This window comes from Nilaparvata lugens, chromosome 1, assembly GCF_014356525.2.
Source record: "Nilaparvata lugens isolate BPH chromosome 1, ASM1435652v1, whole genome shotgun sequence".
Classification (NCBI taxonomy): Eukaryota; Metazoa; Arthropoda; class Insecta; order Hemiptera; family Delphacidae; genus Nilaparvata; species Nilaparvata lugens.
This window is the reverse complement of record NC_052504.1, coordinates 23126371-23153402: the sequence shown is the minus strand read 5'-3', so window position 1 is coordinate 23153402 and position 27032 is coordinate 23126371. Positions and strand designations below refer to the sequence as shown.

Here is a 27032-nt window from a genome sequence, read left to right as displayed (position 1 = left end):
GTTTGAGTTGCATAGTAGCACAGACTATACTGCAATGCCTACTTTGGTTCAAACATACACACAGTTTTTCCCTACATAAAGTAGTGAATTATTCTTCTATGTAGCAGAGTTTGATTAATTTAGTCAATCACACTAGAAAATATATTATTCTCCTATGTTTCTTTGAGACGTATTGTAGAGTGCTAATATCTACCAAATATGAGTAATGACTTGAGGAAGAACACCATGAGGTGTTTTTAATGTATATCAACCTCTATTATTGAAGACTTTCATAAAATATGCGCGATTTGAATGAATAATGATTTATCAATCTAAAAAATTCATTTATCAAACTATAAACACCTTTTTAATCCAAAAAATAAAAATTTGGTATGGGCCTATATAAGAGGTATTTAATAAAAATAAGGGTTTTATTTTGTATTGGCTTATCAAAAAACATGAAATAGATGAGATGAACAATATTATGAAGTAAAATCGAGTATTGTAGAATAAACGTAACATTCTAATATTTGGATAATAAACAAGTCCAGAACCAATATTTTGTTTCTATTAAAGTGTTGAATCCAGAGTGCCCTTTAGGACCTTTTATTAAGAGGAATGAAATCATTCATTACCTACTCTCTGTTTAATGGATCCTAAATTACTAATTTTCAAAAAATAGTCAAAAATTCATAATTTGAAATTTTGATGAATTTATTGTTTTGAATTTTGACAATTCAAGTTTAATACGTAGTATAGGCCCAATTCAAAATTTCTCTGGGTGTAAGTTTTGTCCCTTTAATGATATAAATTAGACATTTTTCTATCCTAATAGATTTTAAGATACACCATATAATAAATTTCCTTGTTTTGAAAAATCCAAGTATTTAGCTTCAACTATCACTTTACTCACTTCTCAAATCATTACATTGTGGTTTGATACAAGAATGTATATAGTTTCTATAGTGAGGTCCACGTTATAATGGCAGTGGATAAAGATAAAAGAATAGCGATGCCGATTCTCTGCATTAATTAATTATATTTCTACACTATAAAAAACATAATTGGCATCGTTGTGGACCTAGAAAAGGATAGTACCACCGGCTTTGTCGACTAATAGACAAGGATAGCAAAACCAAAGTTGATCAAATACTGTCATTATAACGTGGACCTCACTATAAAATCATGTTTTATAAGAATCACCATTGGGTTTGATGCACTTTATAATACCAGAGATGAACGAATATCCGATAGGATGGGTAAACACTCATATAACTTTTTAAATAATGATTGCATCTTATCGTAGGTACCTCATCTCTTTCTTCATAGCACAAGGCGGTTAGAAATAATCTATCAGATGATGTGTCACAATGAGTCAAATTTATTAAACAAATGAGAAATTCATCTTGAGCATTTTTAACCCATGTTATTCATAAAATAATGTCCGTAGTTTCACACTGTCAAAAAGCAGATATCTCGGAAACTATTAGAGATAGGTATAAAAACTCTACTGGCCAACTTGAAACTTTTAGGAAATTATCAAGCTTTATTGCTATATAGTTGATCATTTCGGTAGAACACATAGTCTTAAAAATAAATAAGACAAGCTATAGTTGAAACTTAAAGATATAAGTCAGCGTGTAAGATTAAGCATAAACTAAAAAATGATGCAAATTCCAAATAAAGCCTTTTAGCACAAGAGGAGGTGATTGAGGACTTTTGATATAGGTATTCACCTTCTAGCTAGTTCAAAGAAGCTGCAAATTAAATGTTTCAAATTCCAAACATTTCCTCCCAAGGTTCTCTGTCAACTGATATATTGCAAAGCTGAAGATTTCCCCAAACACCAAGGGTATGATCACATTGGATTCGTGTATGTGCAAGTGCACATCAGAGCCGGAAAACAAAATCCGGAAGAGCCAAGTTGAAATTTGTCTGTTGCTTCTCAAACTTAACTTTACCAGCATGTGCACGCGTTCAGTGTGAAGTTAGTGTGAGTGCTCCTATTGCTCTTTTCAGATTTTGTTTCTCATCTGCGCGCTTGGTCATGTATGCACTTATTGCACATATACGCATTCAATGTATACACGAATGTTTGGTTTCACCTACAGTAAACTACAGTGACTACTTTTACCAAGCTCGGTCAAGATATTTGAATTGGGTCAAATCAGGTCCCCTTCACAAAGAGTGCACTAGAACATATGATTTCTATGACGAAATTACGAAGGACGGTAGTCGGTTACTATCGATGACTTCAGTGCACACTACAATCATGTAATCGTGTCTGGCTAATGTCTTAAACTGAGCTTGGTGAAACCGAGGATGATAGAACTGCTACAATCGTCATAGGGAAATGCATAAAATAGTGGAATTATAAATAGAATTGAAGAGAATTTAATGCTCTATATCTCTATAAGCTTGTAATATGCTCATAATTTTTATTCATTATTGAAAAGTAATAAAACTAAAAAAATCAAAAAAACTGGAAGCTAAACTTTTTTCAAATATCACACTTTTAATAGAGAATATCTCGAAACCTATAAGAGATACAATATCAATAGTCAGATTTAAGAAGCTTGTCATCTTTGAGTTTGTAAGATTTGACCAATTTTGTACAGTATACAGTACTTATGTCTGTAAGATGCATAGTTTTCGAGATACTATATGCATAAAACCAAGGAAACCATATCAACAATAATAGAAAATAAATAAATACCGTAATATTCAATATATTAAAACCCATACTATTCTTAAAAATAACCCAATTCCAGTTATTCAATACTGGAACAAAGCTCCCCAAATCCAACATCTACTTTCCCAAACAGAACTTTAGGGTCAAAAATTATGTTCCAAACATTTTTCCTCTGGCCTAAATATTAGGAGGGACTGCAGTGTATCGTATTTCTGGATTTAATAATTCGGCTCTCGGTAAATTAACCTGCATTGAGGTGTAGGCTATTATTATTTTTATGTAAATGATAACATGGTGAGTTGAGTGGAAGAGGGGGCACTTATTGCCTCCACTTCGCCTACATAACTTTTAACTGTTATAGAGTGCAAATGGAAATACATGTATCTATCTACCATAATACACTGGCTACAGTAACTTCTAACCATTCCTTCCAAACTTGAGGAAGTAGGTTGGTGAAAATTTAAAACGCATTGGTAAAAAAATAGAAAGTGAGTAAGTACTGTGTAACCTTAAAATATGAGTTTCAATAGAATAAATAATAACAATAATCCTATAAATATTAATTTTCAAATTAAAAGTTCCACTAGAATAAATAGTAACAATGATCCTATAAATATTAATTTTCAAATAACTATCAAGACTAAATTGAGTGGCGAAACAGTGATGTGTGATTTCATAACCTAATATTAGACAACATTGGACAACATTCATTTTTTATCAAAATTTTGGAGAGAAATGGTGCAGGCTCAGCCTAGTTTTCCACCATGGTTATAATTATATTTTGATTATTGTGTTTTTTCAATGCTTGAATAAATAAATAATTAAAATAGATGAATAAATACATAATTAAACAGTAATAAACAGTAATCGAATTAATAACTGGCACACGATGTTTGTGGAAAATAAAATGTTTCATCTGTATATATATAGCCTATAATATCCAAAATAGAATCGACTAGATTAGTTCAGATTGTATTGGACAGTTGAACAAACTATGATCATTTCATTTTAATGAAATAAATTAATATTTCTGCAACCAATAGTTGATTGTTAAATAGATAAATTGTAAAATCTAAATTTATCGACATTGATTATAAGTTTTAGAAACTGCACATTAAAAGGCTACACAGTATTCAATTTATTGATAAAAGAACCACTTTAAAACTAGTGCATAAGAATTAATTGCTGGACTTCTTAGACTTTTCTTCTTTCTCTTTTTCATCAATCCCAGAGTCTTGTTTAAGTTTTTTCTTCTTTTTCACAATTTTTTCTTTACTTTTCTTCTGCTTCTTTTTGATGTTGATTTTGCGTTTCTTCTTTTGAGTGTCGGAATCGGAGTCTGATTGTTGGGAGGAGGACGATGAGGACGATGATGATGAAGAGGACTCTTCACTTTCGCTGTCATCAGACGAGTCTTGCTTGCGCTTCTTCTTCTTCTTTTCAATTATCTTCACAATTTTCTTCGCTCGGATTTTCTTCTTATTCTTTTTCTTTTTGTTACTATCAGAGTCTGAGCTGTCATCAGAGTGTGAGTCTGTTGAGGAGTCTTTTTTCTTCTTAACAATCTTGACCAGTTTACCGTTGTGGTAATACTTTTTGGCAATGGTCGTTCTAACTTTAGCCTTCCGTTTGCGACTAGTTGAGTCCGAATCACTGGAGGAGGAGTCGCTTGATGAATCTGAATCACTGCTGGCTGATGAATCACTGTTACTGCTTGATGAATATTTCTTCTTCTTCTTCGGCTTTACTGGTTTTTCTTCGTCTTTTTTCCTCTTTTTCGCATTCTTGTCTTTTGTGTTGGCTGCTTGTTCTGTAGCAGGTGATGGTGAGGAGACACTTTGTTCGATGGCAATACTACTATTTTGAGTGGAGCTTCCAGCCAGAGGCGACGATGTCTCATCCCGAGAGCGATCCCTGCCCGTCTTGGATGAGGGAGAAGGTCTATTACTGCCTTCCATTCTCACATATCTCCTTTCATCTCGACTACTTTCATGGCCATTCCTATGCAATCCATTCCGTGAACTTTCCACTTCTAGCTTTTCAACTTTCCTTTCATGCTTCCTTTGTACTCTCTCTTCGGCACCATTACCTCTTTCATGCTTATCCTTTGTCCATTGAGGGGAATCGAATTCTCTTCGCTGGGAATTATCTCTTCTTGAATCCACTGCTCGATGTTCTTCATGCAGTCCATAATCACCATAATAATTTGTTCCTACAACTCGAAACGGGGTTTCCCAAGTTTGACCTGTAACTGGATCTCTAGCAAAATCAGGATCAATTTGTCTTACTCTTCTATTGTCATCATTTTCTTGAGGAAATCTATTTCTATTATTATTGCCTTCTATTCTGAAACCTCTACTCTCATCTCTACTATTACCTTCCGTTCTAGCATCTCTTCTCTCATCTCTTCTATTGCCTTCTGTTCTAGCTTTTTTTCTTTCATCTCTACTACTGCCTTCCATTCTTACATCTCTTCTTTCATCTCTACTATTTCCTTCCATTCTTACATCTCTCCTTTCATCTCTACCACTGCCTTCCATTCTAACATATCTTCTTTCATCCCTACTGCTGTCATCCATTCTAGCATCAAAGTTGCTGCTCTCCATTCTTGAATGTTGTCTCTTATCTCTACTATTACCGTCCGATCTTTTATCTCTTCTTTCCTCTCTGTTATCATCAATTCTGCTGTTTCTTTTTCCGTCTCTCAATTCTCTACTACTCCTCGTATCTTCTTTTTTATCTCTACTACCAGTATCATGCGTTCTCCTTCTTCTTCTTTCATCTCCAGGATCCCCTCTTTCATCTCCAGATTCTCTCCTACCTCTCGAACTATCCTCATCCTTTTTCATTTCTCTTCTTCGTTTATCTTCCGATTTTTTACCTTCGTAATCCTTCTTTGCACTCTGTCTATTCGAATCATAACTTTCTTCCCTGCGCGAATGTTTTTCATCTTTTTTTCTGGAATCGGAGTTTCTCGAATCGGGCTTTGCTTCTCTCCTTGAACTATCCTTTCGGTTTTGTCTGTCACTCTCCTTACGATTACCCTGCAAAACAATAAAAAGACTAGTTTAGAAAAGTTCAAGTTAATGCAAAATATACACAATTAATTGAAAAATAATCATAAATAGATAACTGATGAAATCAAAGTAGTATCTGGAAAACATAGTAGTAGAGTATAGAAGTAAGTTATATATTAAGAATTTTGCCTATTATCAATAAATCATTTGATTTTCAAAACTTCCGACTTTTTATCAACATTTTGGAGAGAAATGGTACACGCTCAGCCTAGTTTTTCCTCCATGGCCATAATTATATTATTATTATAGTGTTTTGTAAAAGAAATGAAATCAATAGTGATGAGATGATAAGAAACGTTGGAAATTACATTCAAACTTCCTTTATAATTCATACTATATTGTAAAGGAAGGAATTTGAAATAACAAGTACGAGATAGGAAAAAGGGGCTGCTACAGCAGGGAGGTGTTCGGACTGTCCTCCCTGTAATTTTGAAGCAAATCTAATAATTGAAAACTTTGAATAATCCATTTGTTCCATATTTTCAGTTTTATTACTATTTTTAAGAGTAAAAGTCAAGACGGATGGTATTAGATTTCCCGCTGCCGCGGATGGAGCAATACGATATGTTTGATCAAATGTTCTCATTCAGCAATACATCATCATTTCTTCACTAACACATCTCACATCTTCATTTTAATTAATCAGTTATTTTAATTATCAGTTTTAATTTCAACCATGAGGCTTCAGACTGGTTTAGAGCAAACCGCCTGTTTCTAAATACAGCCAAGACTCAAACATTGGTGCTTGGACTCAGAAAGATTAGTGAGGGAGTAGATAGTGCAAAGCTTCTGGGCATAACATTAGATCAGAAACTTACATGGATACCCCATATTGAAAGTGTTTGCTCAAAATTAAGTAGGGTTTTATATCTCCTTCGCAGTCTTAAGGACTGTGTTCCTTCAAATTACCTGAGAATGTGCTACTTTGCCTTTTTTCAAAGCGTTTACACGTATGGTTTAGTCTTATGGGGCTGCGCCCCAGAGGTTCAAAAAGTATTCTTGCTCCAGAAAAAAGCTATAAGAATTATATGTAACGCTACTTATCTGGAGCATTGTAAGCCATTGTTTATAAAGGAGAAAATTATGACAGTGCACAGTTTGGTAGCTTTCAAACTTCTCCTCCAGATAAAGAATAATTTAGGTTCTTATAGCCGCAGAGTTGACATTCACTGTCATAATACTAGAAATAAGACAAAAATAGATATACCATATACAAGACTCAAAAGAATATCAACAAGTCCAAATCAAGTTTCATTGAAATTATTCAACACATTACCCGAGATAGCCAGGAACCTACCAATGCCAATTTATAAGAAAAACCTAGAGCGCCTACTATTGAATAATCCTTTATACTCAATTTCAGATTTCTTCCAACTACCAGTGAAGGACTATTTTCAAGTCAAATAGGTAGTGAAATAATTCAATAGGCTACTAATCATGTAAATGTACTTAATTGTTCTTCCTCATTTTTTCATCTAATGCAAGACAATTTTGTATTTACTCGATACATTGTTACTTTTTCTGTATTGTCAAATCAAATCGTACTAAGTGTAACTTTCACTGTATAATTCAAAACTTAAAACTATGTATTATATTGTTGACTGACGTTTCCGATAGCATTGTATGTATGCATTGAAGGAATAAAAAGCATTCTTATTCTTATTAAAACAAATTTATACAATATTAGAGATACGACATTTCCGTAACGATGAAAGCCCCAAAAAATAGATTCTTCAGCGCGAGCACTTGTGAAGCAGATGGTAGCGTGCGTGTCTCTAAATGTGAAAGTTCTGACTTCAAATCTGTTCAGTTCCCATTTTTTCAACAAATTTTCAATTTCAATTCATGTAATTTTGACAATATAATAAAAGAAATCCGATAATTGATTTTTTTAATTAATTATCACTGGACAGTTTCACATGCTGCTTCTACCCAAAAAAAGGTTAATGTTCTTATAAGTGGAAAATCCACTTTGAAGTAAGTTTCAAAAATGTGTATGTATATTGCGTTAAGAATTCATAACTAAGTGAATATACATCCCGTACCATTTCTGAACTCTCATCATAATATTTATTCATTACATTCCACTACATTATAATACTCAGTATTAACGTTTCGTTGGAAAATCAACCTAGACATGAATAGCTCATAACAATAAATATTAATCTCAAATTATATTTCAATTCTTGACAAGAGCTAGAGTAATTTTTTCTAGTTCACCATTTTTTTACGCAAACAGCATAAAAAATTGATCTATTCGAACGTTTGCACAGACTGTCATTAGTTTTAGAAGTGTTCTACTACATGAGCCATGAGCATTAGTCTCCTTTCAAGAGGATCCATCTCATGATGCTAAGACATGTTGTTTCCCAGTGACAGGCGTTGAAGCCTGTCACACAGATAAACATGGTACTAATCATTGGAATTTTTGTTCTTGACCTGTCTTATGACAGTTTTTATGTTCTTGACTTGTTCACTTGTGGCCATACCTATGACCACGCCATGAACAGAAACTCATTATTATTATTATTAAAGATTGGGAGGACCTTGAGCTGTCTCTCCGAGTCGACAATTCGAATCTTGTCTCTGCATGATAAAAGAACATTCAATTGATTTTTTAAAATTAAAATTTATTTCCAAAAATCACAAATAAATATTTGTAAAATATAATACCAGAGCATACAATACAAATAGACATTGATTGTAACTTGAGTTTATAACAATATTATCGATGTAATATGTGGCACTGCTAACACACAAGGAATCTTATGTTTGTGTTAGTTGCAGTTAACTTACTCTGCTTCAATTAATTCATTTAAAACACCTTTAAGTTGTTTAATAAAGTATTATTATAAAGCTACTCGAATGTTAAATTACGCCAGAATTATTGCCGAGACTAGTCGTGCTTTAAATAAAATATGATAAGGGTACTAGTAATCCTTTGTAATTGAACTGTATTTCGTTACTGACCTTTTCGTTGAAATGCTCGACCCCCCGGCCCTTGCCCCTCCAGCGCATCTTAGCGACACTCTGACTGAAGTCGACGTGGATGCGGCGGTCATCGATCAGCACGTTGTCCATCTTGAAGTAGGCCTCCTCGCACGCCTTCTTCTCCTCAAACTCCACAAAAGCGTACTGCAAAGAGTCCCCCGTTTCTTGATCTCTGATCACTTCGCAACTGCAACAAATCAAACAATTAGTTGCTTATTATTAGTGTTTGTCGTGTAGTTATTAGAGATTGGTGACAGCTGGTTGTAAAAATTCTTCTCATTTAAGCTTATTGTTATAGCAGCCGTACCAGGAGATATACCCTGACCAATAGAGTAGTCAATAGTATAGAGAAAGTATAGCATAATAAGATATCCCATGGTATAAGGCCACTGTTAACTCAAGCTGATAGTACTAGTAGTTATTTTTCGTGAAGCTATGTGACGCTGGTAGTCTTACATACTGTGCCGTTCTTACACTCTCACCCGGCCAAAATAATGGATAGTAAACGACTCAAGTTAACAAAACTCAGCTAGAAATTGGATCATAAACGACTGAAATAATGGGATATCTTCTTATGCTATCTTTCCTCTATGATTATACTTATTACAAATTATAAATGATTACCCTTAAAGCTAGCGAACTGTTAAGGGTAACCGGCCTACAAAAGGTTAGAGAGATTGAATAGAAGATAGAATGCTACAACAGGTCTGTCAAAGATGATTATCATCGATATTCGTAAGTCATTCTTATGAGCTGAGTTTCATAAATGGCTATCGTCAAAGACAAATCGTTGGCAACCCTGTTTCAAACTGAAACTTACAGATCCGTCTAAGCGTAGTAGATAACGTTACCCTGTTCAAAATGTCAGAAAGGGGCAATCTCCTAGTGCGGCTATTATAGTATTGTGATTGAATGTACAAAGTATCCAATACCTGAATCATGACCTCGAATTGCTAATAAAATAATAAAATGTTATTGGGTGTTGAGAAGTAGAATAGTCATATTTTCTTTATATTTAAAAATAGAGCCTGAAAACAAATTAGTTTGACTATAATTATTGAACCATTGAACAAAATTTAAATATGTAGAGCCTACAATATGAAATTCCTCATAAGCATTTTCATCATTCATTTTTTTACTTGAACATTTCAATTGATATCTGACAAAAGTAAAAGAAAACTTGTTTGAGACAAATTATCAGACTACAAGCCTATATAAATAAATAGTTCGTGTACAATGTAACTTGATTAATATAAATTACTAACAAATTTACTCAATATTGTAGATAGTAACTAAAAGGAATGACGTAGGATTCAAAAAATCAACTTCTGGAAACGCGACTTTTTTCTTTATTTTGTGGCAAGCTTTTTATTCAAATCTGGGAGTTTTAAACCAGCTGAATCAAAATAATTTCTTATTTAGAATTATTCTTACCACTGATTCTTACAAGTAACCTTTTTAAGATGGATTGTTCAGCGAATGATCCAAGTGGTCAATTATAAACTCAGTTTTATTATACAATAATCGATTAATGATTTATGAAATTGGGAAAAACATTAGTTATAGACACAACACTTTGTTGATAATAATAATTAACTTTTTCTTCTATCATAGCTGAGAATCATTCTCTTTGGTTGTGACATCTTTAGGACACATATCATTGGTCCATGAATGGTAGGACGATTCTCAAACTCAAATTTATAACTCCAATTATGAAGAGCTAAGTACATCACACTATCATGGAAGTAGTTGAAGATTTCAAGTGAGATAATTCAGACATGTCTATGAACGTCTCTATAGATATAGTCGAGAGGTATTTCCTTTCTCATTTATGATATTGAGGCGTAAAAGAGATGAGTATTCTATCGGGATATTAGATGTAAGTGGAAGTGACAACTGGATTAATAATTTTTACATTGTTAAACGATCGTCTTAAAAATATTTTTATGTTTTATGTTTCTGCCACTCATCCCTCGTCTGCTTGTTATGGGATGTTATTATGAATCAAATAAATTGAAATTAGATTGTTTAGATGTGCATAAAAACTAGTCCACCGACCGCAAAATAAAATTCATGTTGAAAACGATAAGAAAATTATCTCACTCTATTATTCAAATAGAGAACATGACAGAATGGAAATGTCTATCCAAAACATTATCATTCGAGGTTACACTATACTTTGTTGCCCAGAATTATTATACGAAAGCACGTAATATTATTTCCTAGTATGAACATGGAAGCCTTATGTGCTAAAAATGATAATGGTTATTTACAAGTAACACACCATTTAACTGTTCTTGCGGTAGTAATACTCTTCTGAACTTTTTTAATCACTCTTCTTCACACGTTCGTTCACTCAGTGGTCTGCTTCGTCGTTTGGATCCCAGCATTGAATCCTTGTCTTCTTCAGGTCTTGATGATTCATCTCCTTCGATCAGCTGATGGCAGCAGATTGGAGTTGCAGAAAATCCTGAGGTTCCACTGTCGACTGTGATGGTATCCATGCTGAGAGGATCGATTCGATGACCACATTGTAGTTGTTGTATTTCCCGCAGTTTTTGAGGTTGATGTTACTTTGCTGTCTGGAGTTTGAGGGGGGGGGTTACTGAAGAGACTGGAAATCGGTGTTTAATGTTTGGGGGGGGGGGTTGCTGATTGGGGAGGGGGAGTTGTTCAATGCGCCGAGATGAGAGTTGATGTGCCGTGTTCAACGGAGAACACAAGTGTACACACAGCGCGCCAATCGTGTCAGCCTCTGCAGCACTGAACGATCGCCTCCACTTTCCACCAACCTGATTACAAATACATCATTGTTGCTTTATTTTCAATGACAATCATAATTACAATATTACTACTCAATAATACCAAATAGTAACTACTTGATATTTGGGATTCCAATGTTAAGCTGGGTTGATTGATGTTATTGCAGAATTCAAGTGGAACTTTACTTCTGATTTTCGTTTTCAAGTGTTATTCACAATGGAAATTGCCGATATTTTTACTCTGAAGTACATCATATCCGTTACATGTTTTACTTGAAAGATGTTTAATATATTTCAAGTTTGATTGTAATAATAGTTAATTGAGGTACCCAGAAAAGACTATATCAATCTTAGATTACTCTACTGGTTCTAATGAATAAGAAATGGACTTCATAAAATATGAATCAATATTGGAAAAAGGCTCTCTCGACAAAAATGGCATGCGACAGAGCATGCGCTTCTTTGAGATGTGAAAACAATATTGGAAACATTAAGCTTGTAGTCTTACAGCCTTTAGTCATCAGAGTATCCTGCTATTCGTCTTAGATCTCACACTAAACAAATTTTAAACAATTCATTGTCATTTTACTTTCTTGTCGATCGCAAGAACAATGTAAATTTTTAGTATAATACTAAAGCGACGATTCGCTATGCTCATGACCATCAGAGAGGAGCATGCAATTATGAATAGCGATGATATTTTTCATTATAATGAGAAATAACACACTCATGAGAGCAAATTATTACAAATAACTTTTCCTGTTCGAACTTTGAAAATATTGATAAAGTTGTTTAAGATGAGAGTATTATTAAATCTTATGGTAAGTTGTAAGCCAACAGATTTGACAATAGTAGATATATTTTGCCACTTCTGGGACAACGTGTGCCAGACTTCTCATAGAGTCAAAGGTCAAGGTAAAAAAATAATAAAAAAACACAAAAAAATGAAAAATAATTTTAAAAAATTGAAAAAAATTTAAATCAGAAGACTCCCCATCCTCTGGGCAGTATATATACAGTGTGCACAACAGTGTAGGACCATCAGTGTTAAGCCAAGAGCCACACAAGACACAGGTATTGCCCTGTTCAGTTATTAGTGAGCAGTTATTATTCCGTTATTATTCAGTGAGCAGTGTTATAGAATCCGGTGTTTTAGACAGTGTAGTGCTAGCCAACACATTTCTCTGTGAAGTATTCCAGGAGACCACCACACCGCCGCCGCTTATAATTTTTTCAATAAAATAGCATATGTTCTATGAAAGTAGCAATGAATTGCTTCTGATTACCAATTTTTATTCCTCAAATCCTCTTTACCCATTTAGTAATGTAAGAAGAAGTAGTTATTCTATAGAATATACAAGGAGATCAAATATCCAAGCAGTAATGAGATATCCTCTACAGTGTGATGGATTGTATGTATGCTTTCAAGAGTCTTAGATATGATTCCTAGAATGCTAACAAATCATTGTTCACATCCAATAGTGTTCAGTCACTCTTCAATCATTGAACAGTGACTTTTTTTATTTTTTCAATTTTCAATTTCTTTTTATTTTTTTTTCCTTGACCTTTGACCCTATGAGAATTCTGCCACACGTTGACCCTGTGGACATTCTGGCACACGTTGTCCCAGAAGTGGCAAAATATATCTACTGACAATATGTTTGATAAAAAAGTTCAATTTACGAGGCATTATAAAAACATCTCTACATGAATCTGAATTATTGAAAAATAAAATTACATAATAAGAATGATATAAATAAGAATAGAGAAAGATGTTTTCTCTATAATATAACTCACCTAGAGTTGACAGGCATATGAGGGAAAAATCATCATCCTGACAAATTCTATTGAGTTGAAATAGAAAAAACATTCAGGAGCAGGCGAAATAACATGATAACTTGTCTACTGCGAACCTAGATGTTGAGCAAATTGAGAGTTGTTGAAGAGTGCGTGATTGTAGGTCCTGAGGATGGAAACTATTGCATTTAAGGCTGTGCGAGCGGCTAAAAAAAAGTTTTACTTGATATTTTTTAAAGTTTTTTTTTATCTGTATACTATCAAATTATCAAAATAAAAAAATGTTATCAGGAATTTTTTCTGATCGTTACTTTTTGAGATATGAGCGCCTGAAGTTTTCATTTTTTAAACGGATCATTTAAAATTCGGTAAGAGATAAATTCATGAAATTTTGAGGATACATTCTTCATGTTACTGTTGTATTAGGAAAAAATTCTACAAAATATCAATTTTTGAGAAAATTATTCCATTTTCAAAAAAAATGACACTGAAAATCACTCATGCTGAGTTATTTTTAATAATTTTCAAAAACTCAACTTTTTCAAAAAATGATATTTTTTTAAAAAATGTCATGAATTTATCTCTTACCAAATTTTAAATGATCTGTTTTAAAAATCTAAACTTTGGGCGCTCATATCACAAAAAGTTGATATGATATAAAGTAATCAGATAGAAAAAAATGTTTACTTTGATAACTTACCAGTATCCAAATCGAGAAACTTTGAAAAATATCACCAGTAAAATGCTTTTTTAGCATTTCGCACAGCCTTAACAAGAGCTAAAGATAGGTTATCACTGATACGAGCGAGTTGTCGTTGGTCGCTGCAACCATACGTCAAAATAGGAACCATTTCGGCACGATACCGGATTTGTGGTTTTCAATAATTCCTATTTTGACTAGTGGCAGGGACGACAGCGAAAACCTACCTTTAGAAATAAGATGAACATTTACCTCTTGACTTTTCCGAATCGGCTGAAAATGATTTCTAAGTCGTCGTCGTTGGTGACCGGGTTCAGTTTGCAGACAAACAGCACGTTTTCGGGCGGCGCCATCTCGGCATCGGGGAGGTCGCCGACGATCTCCAGGATGGTGGCTCGCGCCTTCGCCTCTCGCTCCTTCTTCATCTCCTCCACTTGTGTCGCTGTCAGCCCAGCTGTGTCATCGATCTCTTCGTCCGCTCCAATACGACCGTTCTGATCGATTCAAAAATGTATTAGTTAAAAATTACACACAATAAAATCATAACTTTAAGATTTCAACACTTTATTTTATTAAATATGACCGTTCTAATCGATTCAAAAATGCATTAGTTGAAAATCAAACACATAAACTGAAGAAAATAATAAATTAAATATTTCAGCATTCAATTTTTTCACAAAAAAACATATTTGAGGCACTAGGAATTCAATCTCATTATTGCCCTCATAACGCACATTAACAATACAATTCATTACAAGTCAATTGTCGACTTGTTAATTAGAGTAAAAATATACATGGTTGGTAAAAATAATGGAAACAGCTTAATATTTCTTCTATAATGATAATTTGACATTGGGGAACCCAATTCGAATGAAACCCACTAGAAATAGAAATACAAAGCTGTTTCCATAATTTTGATCAAGCCTATCCTACTCACTCTGGCTGAAACATGCTTTCGGATCGCTCGGCTTCCATTTCTCCCAGTCTTTTGATAATGGATAGCAATCAACTGTCTATCAGCAGACAATTGAAATTTCCGAGCATTCACAAAGCATGCTTCAGTCATAGTAATGAAAGTCACTCAAATTATAGTTTGTAAGTCGTCAACAACACCTCAGTACGTTATGAATCAATAAATTGTTTCAAGATTCTGAATGAGCAAATAACGTGAATGGAGGAAATGTGACATTTTTCTGTATACATATCTTAGGCTTTCATCCTTTTAGATTGAAACACTTTTGCGAAGCCAATGACAGCTACTGAGATCGTTATATTGGGATAATTTTCGTGCTGCTTGCACAGTTTATGCTGGTTTTATTCATTTTTTTAATATGTGTGCAGATCTTATTATTTTGTTTTGTTTTTCTAACATTTATTTGGTCAAATATGAAAAAATGAGCGAAAATGTTTGGTTCCACCACCTCATCTACGTACCGTATATTAAATTATATATTACTAATCATAATTTCAAGACGATTATCATAAGTCTTGCATTTATTTTATACTTACACATTCATATGGTTAATAGATTTTGTTTTTAAGATATAATTTTTTATAAAAACATTTTACCAGTTGATTGATTCAAATTTGGGATGAGAAATAATTTTCTAATAGACTAGTCATTAGCCACAACACTAACATTGATTGACAATTCAAGGTCATCAGCCATAACTAATGAGTTAGTAATCACAAAGAGAAAATAACTTCTTCAAACTCAAACAATAAGAGTCAAATCCGATTGAATACCATTAATGACAGTTGACAGCATTCCATGATGTCTACCTTGGTTGTAGAGATGGTTTGGAACAATAAAAACATTAAAATCGTCAAATGAAACGTAATACTTATCATCTAATACTCATTGGACATACATGTTTTCATGCGATTTTTTCCAAAATGAATAGAAAACTTACATCCAAAGCCTGTTGACTTTGTTGTGGTGAGGAATCGGGAATTACAAGTCCAGATAAATCTTCGAAGGGGTCATGCAAGATGACAGTGTGAGTTATCCTAAAAAAATCAAATGAAAAATGTATTGTCAATATGGAGACATTGAGAGAAGATTCATACGTTGAATATTATAGTTTCATTCGAAATAAATGTTACATATGTAATTCCCTGTATGCGTGCGTGTGTGTGTGTGTGTGTGTGTGTGTGTGTGTGTGTGTGTGTGTGTGTGTGTGTGTGTGTGTGTGTGTATTAGTGCGGAGTTAATTATTATATCGCATCATTTTTTTCTCAGTTTCTTTATCCCTTAAGCTATTTTTTATAATTCAGTTGTAGAATTATCAAGAGGTTTATTTCTTCATATAGTATTATTATTCTTTGTTTTACATTTGTAATATTTTACTCAAATATTTTTTACCTTGTTTAGAAGTATATCAATGTTTTCTCAATTGTTTTTTATATTTTGGAGTTTGATCTCCTTCTGTTATTTATTTTTAATTTTTTCATGATAATAATTTTTGAACTCACGACTCACAAACAAACCTTAAGGTTCATGTGAGCGTAGTTTCAGTAATTGTGTACTTATACTTTTTATATTATGTATACTGTGTATAATGTACATTGTATGCTGTATTTTGTTGGAAACAAATAAATTCAATTCAATTCAATTTAAAATTAATTAATGCAAATGTATATTGATTGAACTTAACGAATAAGGCTCTTGAGGAAAAGTCAAGAATGTATTAATTAATAATACACAAATCATAATATAATTAATTAGTTGACAGTTTTAAAACTAATATATTTCAAAATTAAACATACAGAACAAAAGTTCTGAATTCCTACGATAGGCCTATTTCTAAAGGTCAACTATTACTATTTACTAATAATAAATAAAGCGGTAGTAAATATATGAATATTATTATTAATATTGACTATTTTTTGAAAATAAAGCGGTTAATGGGAATCAAAGAGATATTTATTGCATAAATGAAAGATGGGCTGTACATACCTAATATCTTGATAAGGCCGATGTTGAGCATCACAGATGGTTTCGTTTAATTTTAATAGTATGTCCATACCTTCGGCAATCTCTGCAAAAACACAATGCTCATCCAAAGACTGCAGCTCACTGCCGAGAGTCACGAAAAATTGTGACCCCAACCTGTACAAATAGATTCATCTATAATATTTATAATAAAGGAAAGAATTGGTTTATACACGTACGGGATGGGAAATTGACGAATCAAGTCTGAAATACTGGACTGATTAACTTGAAATTTTGCATATTGGGCCTAGATTCTTAATTTACCAAGGATGGTTATATGCATATTTTCAAATCTTCAAGTTTTTAGTTTGTCAAGTTTTGATTAGACCCTTGCGGAGCACGGGTTTCCTGCTAGTAATTAAATAAATGTTTCAACATAGCAACACACGTATCTAGCCTCACCAAGAAACTAAAAGTAAATGAGCTAGGAAAGGAATGTAAAATTACACTATATTTTTTCAGGTGGGTTCTATTTTGAAGTTAGGAAATATAAATCTAATCATTTTGATGAAGAAATTCATCTTGGCCGATTTGAAAGCTTTTAAAACCAAATAATAATTAAAAATATACATCGGTGACAATAGCATCGAAATAGAAACCTTAGCACATAATCAAAATGTGTATTAACCTTAAATTAATATAAAATACGGTTGTAAATTGTTGAACATAGATAATGAAAGCATTGGAATTATTCATACTTACATATTGTTGCCACAGTTCACCATTGACAGCAAACCTGGCTTGCTATGTTTTATCTTCGGCATTTTTTCACCTTCATAATACCTTGCGTTTTCACCATATACTATACTGGAAAAATAAAAAATACGAAATTCAAAGTAGCATGGTAATTAGTGTTCACACATAATTATTTTTGAATAAGCATTCAGCAATCTTCAAGATAAAGGAGAAGTATTTCATTTCAACAGATATTGAAACCGTATTTGGAAAGATTATTAGAATAATAATAAAACTTGAAGAAATAAATGTATCTATCGAGAGTTACCTCAGATGGTCGTATTCCATAAGATCCCATACAGCAAGTTTGCATTAGCCAATACCAAACAACAAAGATCAAGAGCGGAAAGACTTGATTTTGAAAAACAAAACTTGTTATCATATACCGAAACATTACATCTCAACATTTATGCAAGAAACTAATGTAACTCTCATTAAAATCTAATTTTAATTTTATTAGATACGGTTAGTATACGGGTGTTTAGATTGCAGAAGTATTCATTTATTGCAGTATAGGAACCAACTGAGATCACAATCAATAAGAAAAATCAACGTTTGCTTTTGAGACACATGTTAAAAGTGAACATATGGAAAGTAATGTCTAATCGCTCAATTTTTCTAAGTAATGGTAGATTTTTGTAGTTTATAATTTATTGGCCTAAACGCAATTCTAATTAATAAAATCTGGTGTGGTACTCTCACACAACTTTCCTTGCTCATTGAACTGTAAGCCTCATTCTTAAACGAGAATAATTTAGAGGAATAACATAATGACGATTGGCGGCAACATATTTGAAACTACGATCAGACTAAAAGTGTATAATAATTGTTTTCAGAGTTTCCTTTGTGTAAATTGTGAAATTCGATGATTTTTTTAAAAGTCGTCAAAACAGCTGTTCTACAGATGTAATATCTCGACTATGTGTTCTTTTCATAAACTGCTCTACCTACCTACCTCATGCACGAGAAGGACAAAAGACTCATGTCAGTTTACAAAGTCCATTTCTCAAGTATGGGGTGGACCCCATTAGTTTCAAGGGAATAGACTCATGCCAGTTGATAGAGCTGATGAATGATACAGGGTATGAATTTGAAATAAATCGGTCAAGTCATTTTTGAGAAAATCGTGAAAAACATGGTTTTTTAGTAACTATCCGCCATTTTTCTCAAGAATATTCGGAGCTCCTGCAATTTTCCAAGAAATGAGACTCATGTCAGTTGATAGGGCTTATGAATAGCTATCCATGGTATAAATTTGAAGAAAATCGTTAGAGCCGTTTTTGAGAAAGACGTGAAAAACATGGTTTTTTAGTAACTATCCGCCATTTTTCTCAAGAATATCACGGAGCTCCTGCGATTTTCCAAGAAATGAGACTCATGCCAGTTGATAGAGCTTATGAATCCATGGTATAAATTTGAAGAAAATCGTTAGAGCCGTTTTTGAGAAAATCGTGAAAAACATGGTTTTTTAGTAATTATTCGCCATTTTTCTCAAGAATATTACGGAGCTCCTGCAATTTTCCCAGAAATAAGACTCATGTCAGTTAATAGGGCTCATAAATAGCTACCTATGGTATGAATTCAAAGAAAATCGTTAGAGCCGTTTTCAAGAAAACCGTGAAAAACATGGTTTTTTAGTGATTATCCGCCATTTTTTCCGCCATCTTGAATTGAATTTTATTGAATTTCTTATTGTCGAGTCCTCATGGTATAAGGACCTAAAGTTCAAAATTTCAAGTCAATCGGTTAATTAGGAATAGAGTTATCGTGTTCACAGACATACACTCAGACCAACACCCAAAAATCATTTTTTGACTCAGGGGACCTTGAAACTATTAAATTCCTATAAAACGTATAGAAAACTTGAAATTGGGGTACTTAATTTTTTTTTGGATAAGTTCTGGATCTAGATAGTGTGTTTGTCTTTTCGGTCTCAAAATTTTATAGGTTTTTTAAAGTTTGGACTTTTCTAATCAATTGTGATTGATTTCATTTAATTTTGAAGTATTTTTTTAAATTTAAAAATGATTTTTGTGTGTTTTTAATTGTAAATTGAGTGTGTAATTGAATAATGTTAAGTGACACTCATAACCTAGCTACATTTGGACTGATGTATAAATTAGAATTGGAACCGTTTTGGGCTTATAAGCCTGTGGTACTTTTCTATAAGTTGTGTAATTCTGATGATTAAATAAAATAAAAAAATAAAAATACTTTCCTTACCTATGGTAGTAGGGCAAGGAAAGTAATAACATCAAATACTCAAAGGTATAAGTATAAGTTATACTTATACAACTTCAAATATTGAGAACATGGAAGCAATCTAATAGCTGAAAGGAGAATTGATGATTGCTACTACTGTATAAAAATTTTCGACCAATCAGAAATCGAACTCAGCATCTCTAGATTGCCGGTCGGGCATATGTTGATCATAATACCTACAAAAGTATACATACAGAATGGAAAGTCGCCAAAATCCGCCATCTTGAAAGAAAGTCTAGCATTGTAATAGTAGCGGTAATTTTAATTTCTAACAAGATGGCGCAGTCACGTGACGTGGTCTTGGTGCACTCAAGTCATGGCGTCATGTAAAATGAATTGGTTGGATTGATACTTTCCATTCTGTATGTATTCTGTGATAATACTATCGGACAGCTTCTGTATATCATATTTCATTTTAAACACCATATCGACTATAAAGTAAAGATTGATCAATAATCATATTGCAGTCAAGTATTCGACTGGTGTCTTATACTGATGAATTGACTTTTTTTATTGTTTGCTCAAGTATCTCTTTGCGGTTTTACCAAGATCATTAGTTGATTATTTTTCAAAGATGTGATCATTTTTTCTCCCTTTGTAAGTACGTTTTTGCTATTGGATAGAAGATGCTATTGGACTGCATTGATTCAACTTAAAATGAATGTAAATGTAGTATCTATAGTAAATAAAAATTGAAATATCAATAAAATGCAATGATTTATGAGAAAAAATAATGAAATAGGTATTTTTACCATAATTCAGATTGAAATTCACTGAGTTAATTTAGCTAATTGGTACATCATTCCATTATTGATGTTTCAATACAATGGAACTGAATATTTTTGGATTTAAAGGAGATAAAGTGACGTCATACCCGAAAACAGATTCTCCTCCGGTGCCCTGCCCCGAAGGGTCACCTGTTTGCGCCAAGAAGTTCGGTTGGATAGAGTGGAACAGGCAGAAGTTGTAATACTTTATTTTGCATAACTTCAAAAAGTTCTTGCATGCTGAAAATCAGATAGAATTCATGACAAAGAATAGATGAAATTTTGTGAAGGAGGATATATTTGTTGCTGATGAAAGGTGAACTGCATTAGGCTAGTTTCACACACATTCGGTTCGGTTCGTTTCGCTTTCGGCAGATTCTGATAAGTATGAAACGGTGATTCGGTTTGAATTCGGTTCCGAATAGCAACCGCATAGCACCGAACGCCCCCTCGACACGAATAGGTTTTATCATATTCGAATTCGTTGTTAGGAAACAGGAAAGCAAAGTCTTTTACACACGGTTTTTTGTTTTTACTTCAAACTGATATCGTGATTATCTGTTTCAAAATCTTCTATTATAATTATTGTCAAAATTATATGGTCAATTCATTTCAGTTAGTTCACTGGAGGATTTTTTTTTTCAGAAAAAATGAATAGTTTTCTAAAAAAATAATTACTCTGAACGTCCAAAATTAACATAATTAAAAAGAAACTATTCAAAGAGTTCACAATTTTGAATTAACTTGAAAATTTTGTAGTTCAAGAAATCACATCTTATTTCTTTTTAATTCACCCCGACTGACTTCTATCTCATTAATATATGTAATTAAGTATGAGTGTATCTGAAAATATGTTTTTTTTCGACTAGGGAATGCGATAAAAAATAACTGATAAAGAATATTAATTAAAATAAAGTTCTTTATGTTCAAGTATTGAATCAAAAATTGGTTATTTAAAGTGATGTATTGATTGACTTTAGCAGTTATACTTCACGACATCATTACTATTTAGTGAATAAAGTATTAGCATATAAACTGTAGCTCAGTAGTTATCCTAGTATCTCTCATCTAAGAAATATATTGAATAATTATACCTCTGGGACACAAAGAATAAAATTTACTTATTCAAGAGAATGAAATACGATTATTGTGGAGTAAAATATTACCATGAGTTGAATACTATAACTTTTTGTTTTTTGGCTTTAATTGTCATTTTAAACTAATTTATCGCATCCTTCAATGTTCTAATAACTTTAACTTAAAATTGAACATTATCAGACTTATAGTTTTATAGTTAGAGTGGAATTCCCCAAGAAGACAAGGCCATATTTATGTGAATGGGTATAGATTGTTAATGAAAGTTGATATTTCTAAAATTGAACAATTAAAATGACATACCGTACTGTTTTTAACGGTTGATAATAATTATCATGAATTTTAAAATTGCTGTTTTCTACTAGTTACGTTAACGTTACTGAATTCAATCGAATTTTACTTTTGATTATTGTAACTTCCAAGTTAAGTACTGAAGAATTGAGACGACGTGACGAGCCCTGACGACACTCACATAATTATGAGTGCTTTATTTATGCAGATAACAATAGATCTTAGAGTTAAGAGTTAATCTCGATAAAAAATTGATAAGAATTTTCCGGACTAAATGCATACATTCATATTGAATTAAAAATAATTTCATAGACCTACCGTAAATCTTATACGATGTAGAAAAATTATGTTTCTAGGGTTATAATACAGATTTTTATCATATTTCAGTCGATACGGTACATCACGACCAACGACCTACTTCAAATACAGTTCACTGGAAATAGGAAAGTCTAGTGTAAGCGGTATGATGCATTTATTTCAAATTGGAACAGATTAAGATACATGTGAAACAGTGTTGAATGAAAAAATAAATATCATTTTCTTATAATTAATATGATTATTATAGGAAGTAGTTTTTCAAATAATACTTACTTTGTGGTCTTTCTTCAGTATACAAATCAATAGTGAAGTCACCAATTGTAGTTTCAATTACAACAGCCATCGCTACACTTTTATCGAACGTTCTTCATCTAGGTTCTCTGGAAATAAACAAATAATTGCAATCACCTAATGCAGTTTGGGAGAGGACAAAAACGTAGGCTATTCACTATTGATATTTTTGGAGGTGGTAGTGCTTGAATGAGTCAATTTTTAATATATTTAATTTGGCACGAGTTGAACGAATTTGGTTTTATGTAATTTATGTGTATGGAAGTCGTTATGCAAAGTGATTGTACTACTTCTACAAAACAGGTTAATAAAATTACTTCGGTAGAAGTGCTCTATACGAGTCAAGGCTTGAATAAAGGAGGATCAACATGCAAAAAGTGTAGTTTCATCAAGATGGGACTACAGTTCATTTACAGTAAGAGCTTACATTATAGTTGATGGCTGGCTGTTCCCATCTACATTTACCATTGTCTCTGTCTACCTTATGATTATGTTTGATGCCACTGAAGTCAAATAATTATCCAAATTTGATTTATTCCTCCTATTGAAGTTTTTTAAAGTACACGTTTATGAATAAAATTTGGAGAATTTAATTTTCTGTCCTATTGTTTGGACTTTAATAGTGTATGAATCAAAATTTGGGGAAGAAACAGTTTTGGGCTGTGCCTGTTGGTCCTTCCCTAATTATTTCAAAGAATTGTGTTTGTGTATCATTGAATAAAGAAATAAAATTCTTGACAGATGGTGCATCAGAGAAAATTACTTCATTGATATGTCGGTAAGAACAAAAGTTTGGTTCAAATATTGATTCTTTTTCAATTAAGAGTAGCATGTTCCAATTTCTGTCTCATGCAGTCATAAGGTGACATGTATTAAATGGCTACCTGTGATCAAGTGAATGCCACCCCTACACACAGATGTATAGTCATCGTAGGGATATTTCCATAACATTAATCAATAACTGTATTATTCATTGTAACAACGATTTTTGCGGGATAAAGAATTCGAAAATGTCTATTTATGACGTTTCTCCACTCTTTACAAAATAATAATTGAAATGTTAGTAATGGTTTCCCATATATTGTTCTAGTGGTAAGCATGGTCCGTAGTCGATCAACAAATTAAAGGATTAGAATAATAAACCATTAAAAAAATTAAATACTTGATGTCTGGTCTATATATGGAGATGACGCCGATTTTGTGAGATTGCATATGAGAGATGAAATGTTGTAAAGAATTATTCATTGTGTCCCTTCTGTGCTGTGGCTGTTTTCGCCAAAACTGCATGTTTCTAATGCTAATTTCTTCAAGGCTCTATAGAGAATGCATAGGAGTTCTGTCAGATATCCCAGATCACTCATGTTGTATTTTTGCGAGCCGAACACCTGGCACCAGTCTTCTGTAATTTTCAGAAGACCTGGTGGCCCGTTGATGTCAATTTCTGGAGGATACGTAAAACTCGTGAGTGAAGATCACGATATAGGCAGTAGGCTAGTCCAGTCATTGTCCTGTTCGAGTTTGCGAAGTTGAATTTCAAAGCGAGTGCGGATGACATTTATAGCATAGCATTTGAACTTTTGTGCCTGATGACGCTCTTTTTGATAAAGACCAACAACAGTTCTCTCTAAACCAGTGAAGTATAATAGTTGAATGGGGTAGAAAAGTTGGGGATCTAACCCTTCAGATGCAACCACTCTTCATATACAGAACCTTGGAAGTTTTTCACATGAGTTTCACTGATGCACCCTATACATGCATTAAAGAATTGAATTTGTTGGATGATCCGCTAAAATAAAGAGACAAATTCTGGAGAAAGCAGAGAATTATGTGACCGCTCCAGCTGGATATTTAAAATGGTCACCATTTTAACAATATCATTTTTAAGACATGATGAATTGTTCTAGCCGTTGTTCAAAATTCATGTTTTTTTTCAAATAGACCCAAATAATTTACTAAATCGCCCAAGTTGTGACAAACCTTAATTTATGAAATTAAAAAATCAAAAACAAAATATCATCTATGTTTTGTGGTCATTAAAATGATATTAAAAACTATTGAGAGATGGATGTTTGGCTTAATATAATGTAACTTTAATGATTATTCTTTAATAGTTGGAATCGATGGGTTTTAGAATTTTATGATTTGGGAGAGACATATGTTAGAATTCTTTTTAATGTTTTATTTAAAAAATCAAAAACAAAGCAATTGGTTGTATTTTTATATCAAGTTTGATGATTCATTTTTCGGAAATATCTCAAAACCTCCAACTGTAGAATTAAATAGAGAGCTCATTCTAAATTTTTGAATGTTGGTAACAGTGATTTGTAATAACGCGAAAATTTAAATGATAGGACCTGACAAAAATAACAATAATTTATTATCACTCATACAAGTATTATAATAATATATTATAAGTATTCTCTGCTCTATGGTAGTACAGTGTTAAGTGTATTTTTTATTTTATAAAGAGCAAGAAAGATAATTATAGATATAAGTAGTTTTTTCATATGGTACTTGTATTTTTAAAGCACAGTTGGTGCAAACGTTATGGAGTTACGTACATAGTATATACGCCACTATTCCATTCTTTACAGTTGAAATAAATCATCATTGATCCATATTCATTTTATATGAGAAACTCTAATACAACTTAATTAATTGTGTATCATAAAACTCTCCAACAATCAAAAACACGTTTTTGTTGTCATAAGCTTTTACAGATGAGTAAGATAATTTTTGACAAACTTTTTTTATAAAAAATTGACTCAAATGCTACCTACAGCAGACTCTCCTTCGACAGCACGGATTATTTGTCAAAAAAAAACAAAGATACCATAATTAATAAGTTTGGAGTGTTGCTTCAAAACAGAACGCCAAAGCATAATTGCCATCATCATCATAAAATTGTTTATTGTCATACACCCTATCTATCCATTGTCCTATAGCATAAATGCTTCATGAAATTTTCAACGCATTAATTTCAAAATCATCTTCAAGAATTTTCCAAATAGACTACAAAGGATGAGTTGCGCTGATTTAGAGTTTTCCAACAAAATCCATGTAAAATTAAAAAAAAACTCCTTCAGAAATTCATTGCAAATAATGATAGGCTATAATTTTGATATATCAATCAGCCTATTCTCAACTGCCATGTATTTAAAAATCACTGTTGTATAAGAAGTGCACAAATCCTTAATTAATTCATAAATTAAGCTTTACGATAAAGGTCATAAGGTAACCTATGGAGCGCTTTATTCAACACAACATTATTGTTCTTTATTTATACTACCTATACTGTAGGCACTGCAGTTTCTTCATAGCTTACTATTTTCAACTACCTTGAAGTTTGCGAATAATGATTGCAACTTTTAGATAGCCTATAACGTAATAATTATTTTTATTATAACTCCATACTGGATGTCACAAATTATTTGGTTCAATTCAATTCAAATATTTTTCATTCAACAAATGTACAGATACATTGAATAACGTCATATATAATAAAATAAAAAACACACAAAACAGTCAATAAGAAATTCATCACAATCAAATATGTAAAAGTTCTTCAAATGAATATAAGGACAATCCTATCAGATATTTTTTCAGGATGGCTCTAAAAATTGTCAACTCCTCTATGGACTTTAAATTTCGGGACAGCATGTTAAAATATTTATCTCCCATGAAATTTGTCTTCATTTTAAAAAATTCTAAATTATGTCTCTGTACGATTCTACCCGATCTAGTATTATATCTATGTGAAATACTACTTATCTTTTCTAAATCAGTGAATTTTTTAAAGTACATTATGATATCGAAAACATATTGCCCATAGACTGACAATATGTCTAGCTGAAAAAAACATTTGTTTCACCGAGTCCCTCCTTTTAATGTTCATGATAATTCTCAGTGCTCTTTTCTGCTGAACTAATATTTTGTCCAAGTTTTTTTTCGATGTGCAGCCATAGATACACAGGCCGTAAGCTGTATTGGAATGAACCAATGCGTAGTAAATTGCTTTCAGAGCATTCAGCCCACACACATTGGTCATACGCCTAAGAGCAAACAGGCCTGGTGATATTTTCTTCAGCACATGATTGACATGCTTGTTCCAAGACAAATGTTCATCTATCACCAAACCTAGGAATTTTGTGCTAGTTAAATGCTCTAAAATGTTATCATCTAATATAATATTTGGACTTGAAACACATCTGCACTGCCTAGTTGAGAAAGGGACTACAACTGACTTATTGGGATTTAGGAGGAGATTTCGGTTGTTCAGA

The 27032-nt window shown here is 32.6% G+C and overlaps 1 protein-coding gene across 2 annotated transcripts; it reads right to left on the bottom strand.

Moving 5' to 3' along the window:
- Positions 1-1342: 1342 nt before the first annotated feature.
- On the bottom strand, positions 1343-22871 carry LOC111047020 (peptidyl-prolyl cis-trans isomerase-like 4). 2 transcript variants are annotated; one of them, XM_039422499.1, is made up of 8 exons: positions 22735-22871; positions 20865-20997; positions 17696-17800; positions 16958-17110; positions 15912-16008; positions 14251-14492; positions 8719-8926; positions 1343-5715 (listed from the first exon to the last, which is right to left on the bottom strand). In XM_039422499.1, the coding sequence occupies exons 1-8, from the start codon at positions 22802-22804 to the stop codon at positions 3850-3852; spliced, it is 2874 nt and encodes a 957-aa protein (XP_039278433.1). In that variant the 5' UTR covers positions 22805-22871; the 3' UTR covers positions 1343-3849. The 2 variants fall into 2 exon arrangements, with proteins under 2 accessions (XP_039278433.1, XP_039278436.1); XM_039422502.1 differs by lacking the exons at positions 20865-20997; positions 22735-22871 and adding an exon at positions 17997-18304.
- Positions 22872-27032: the final 4161 nt, after the last annotated feature.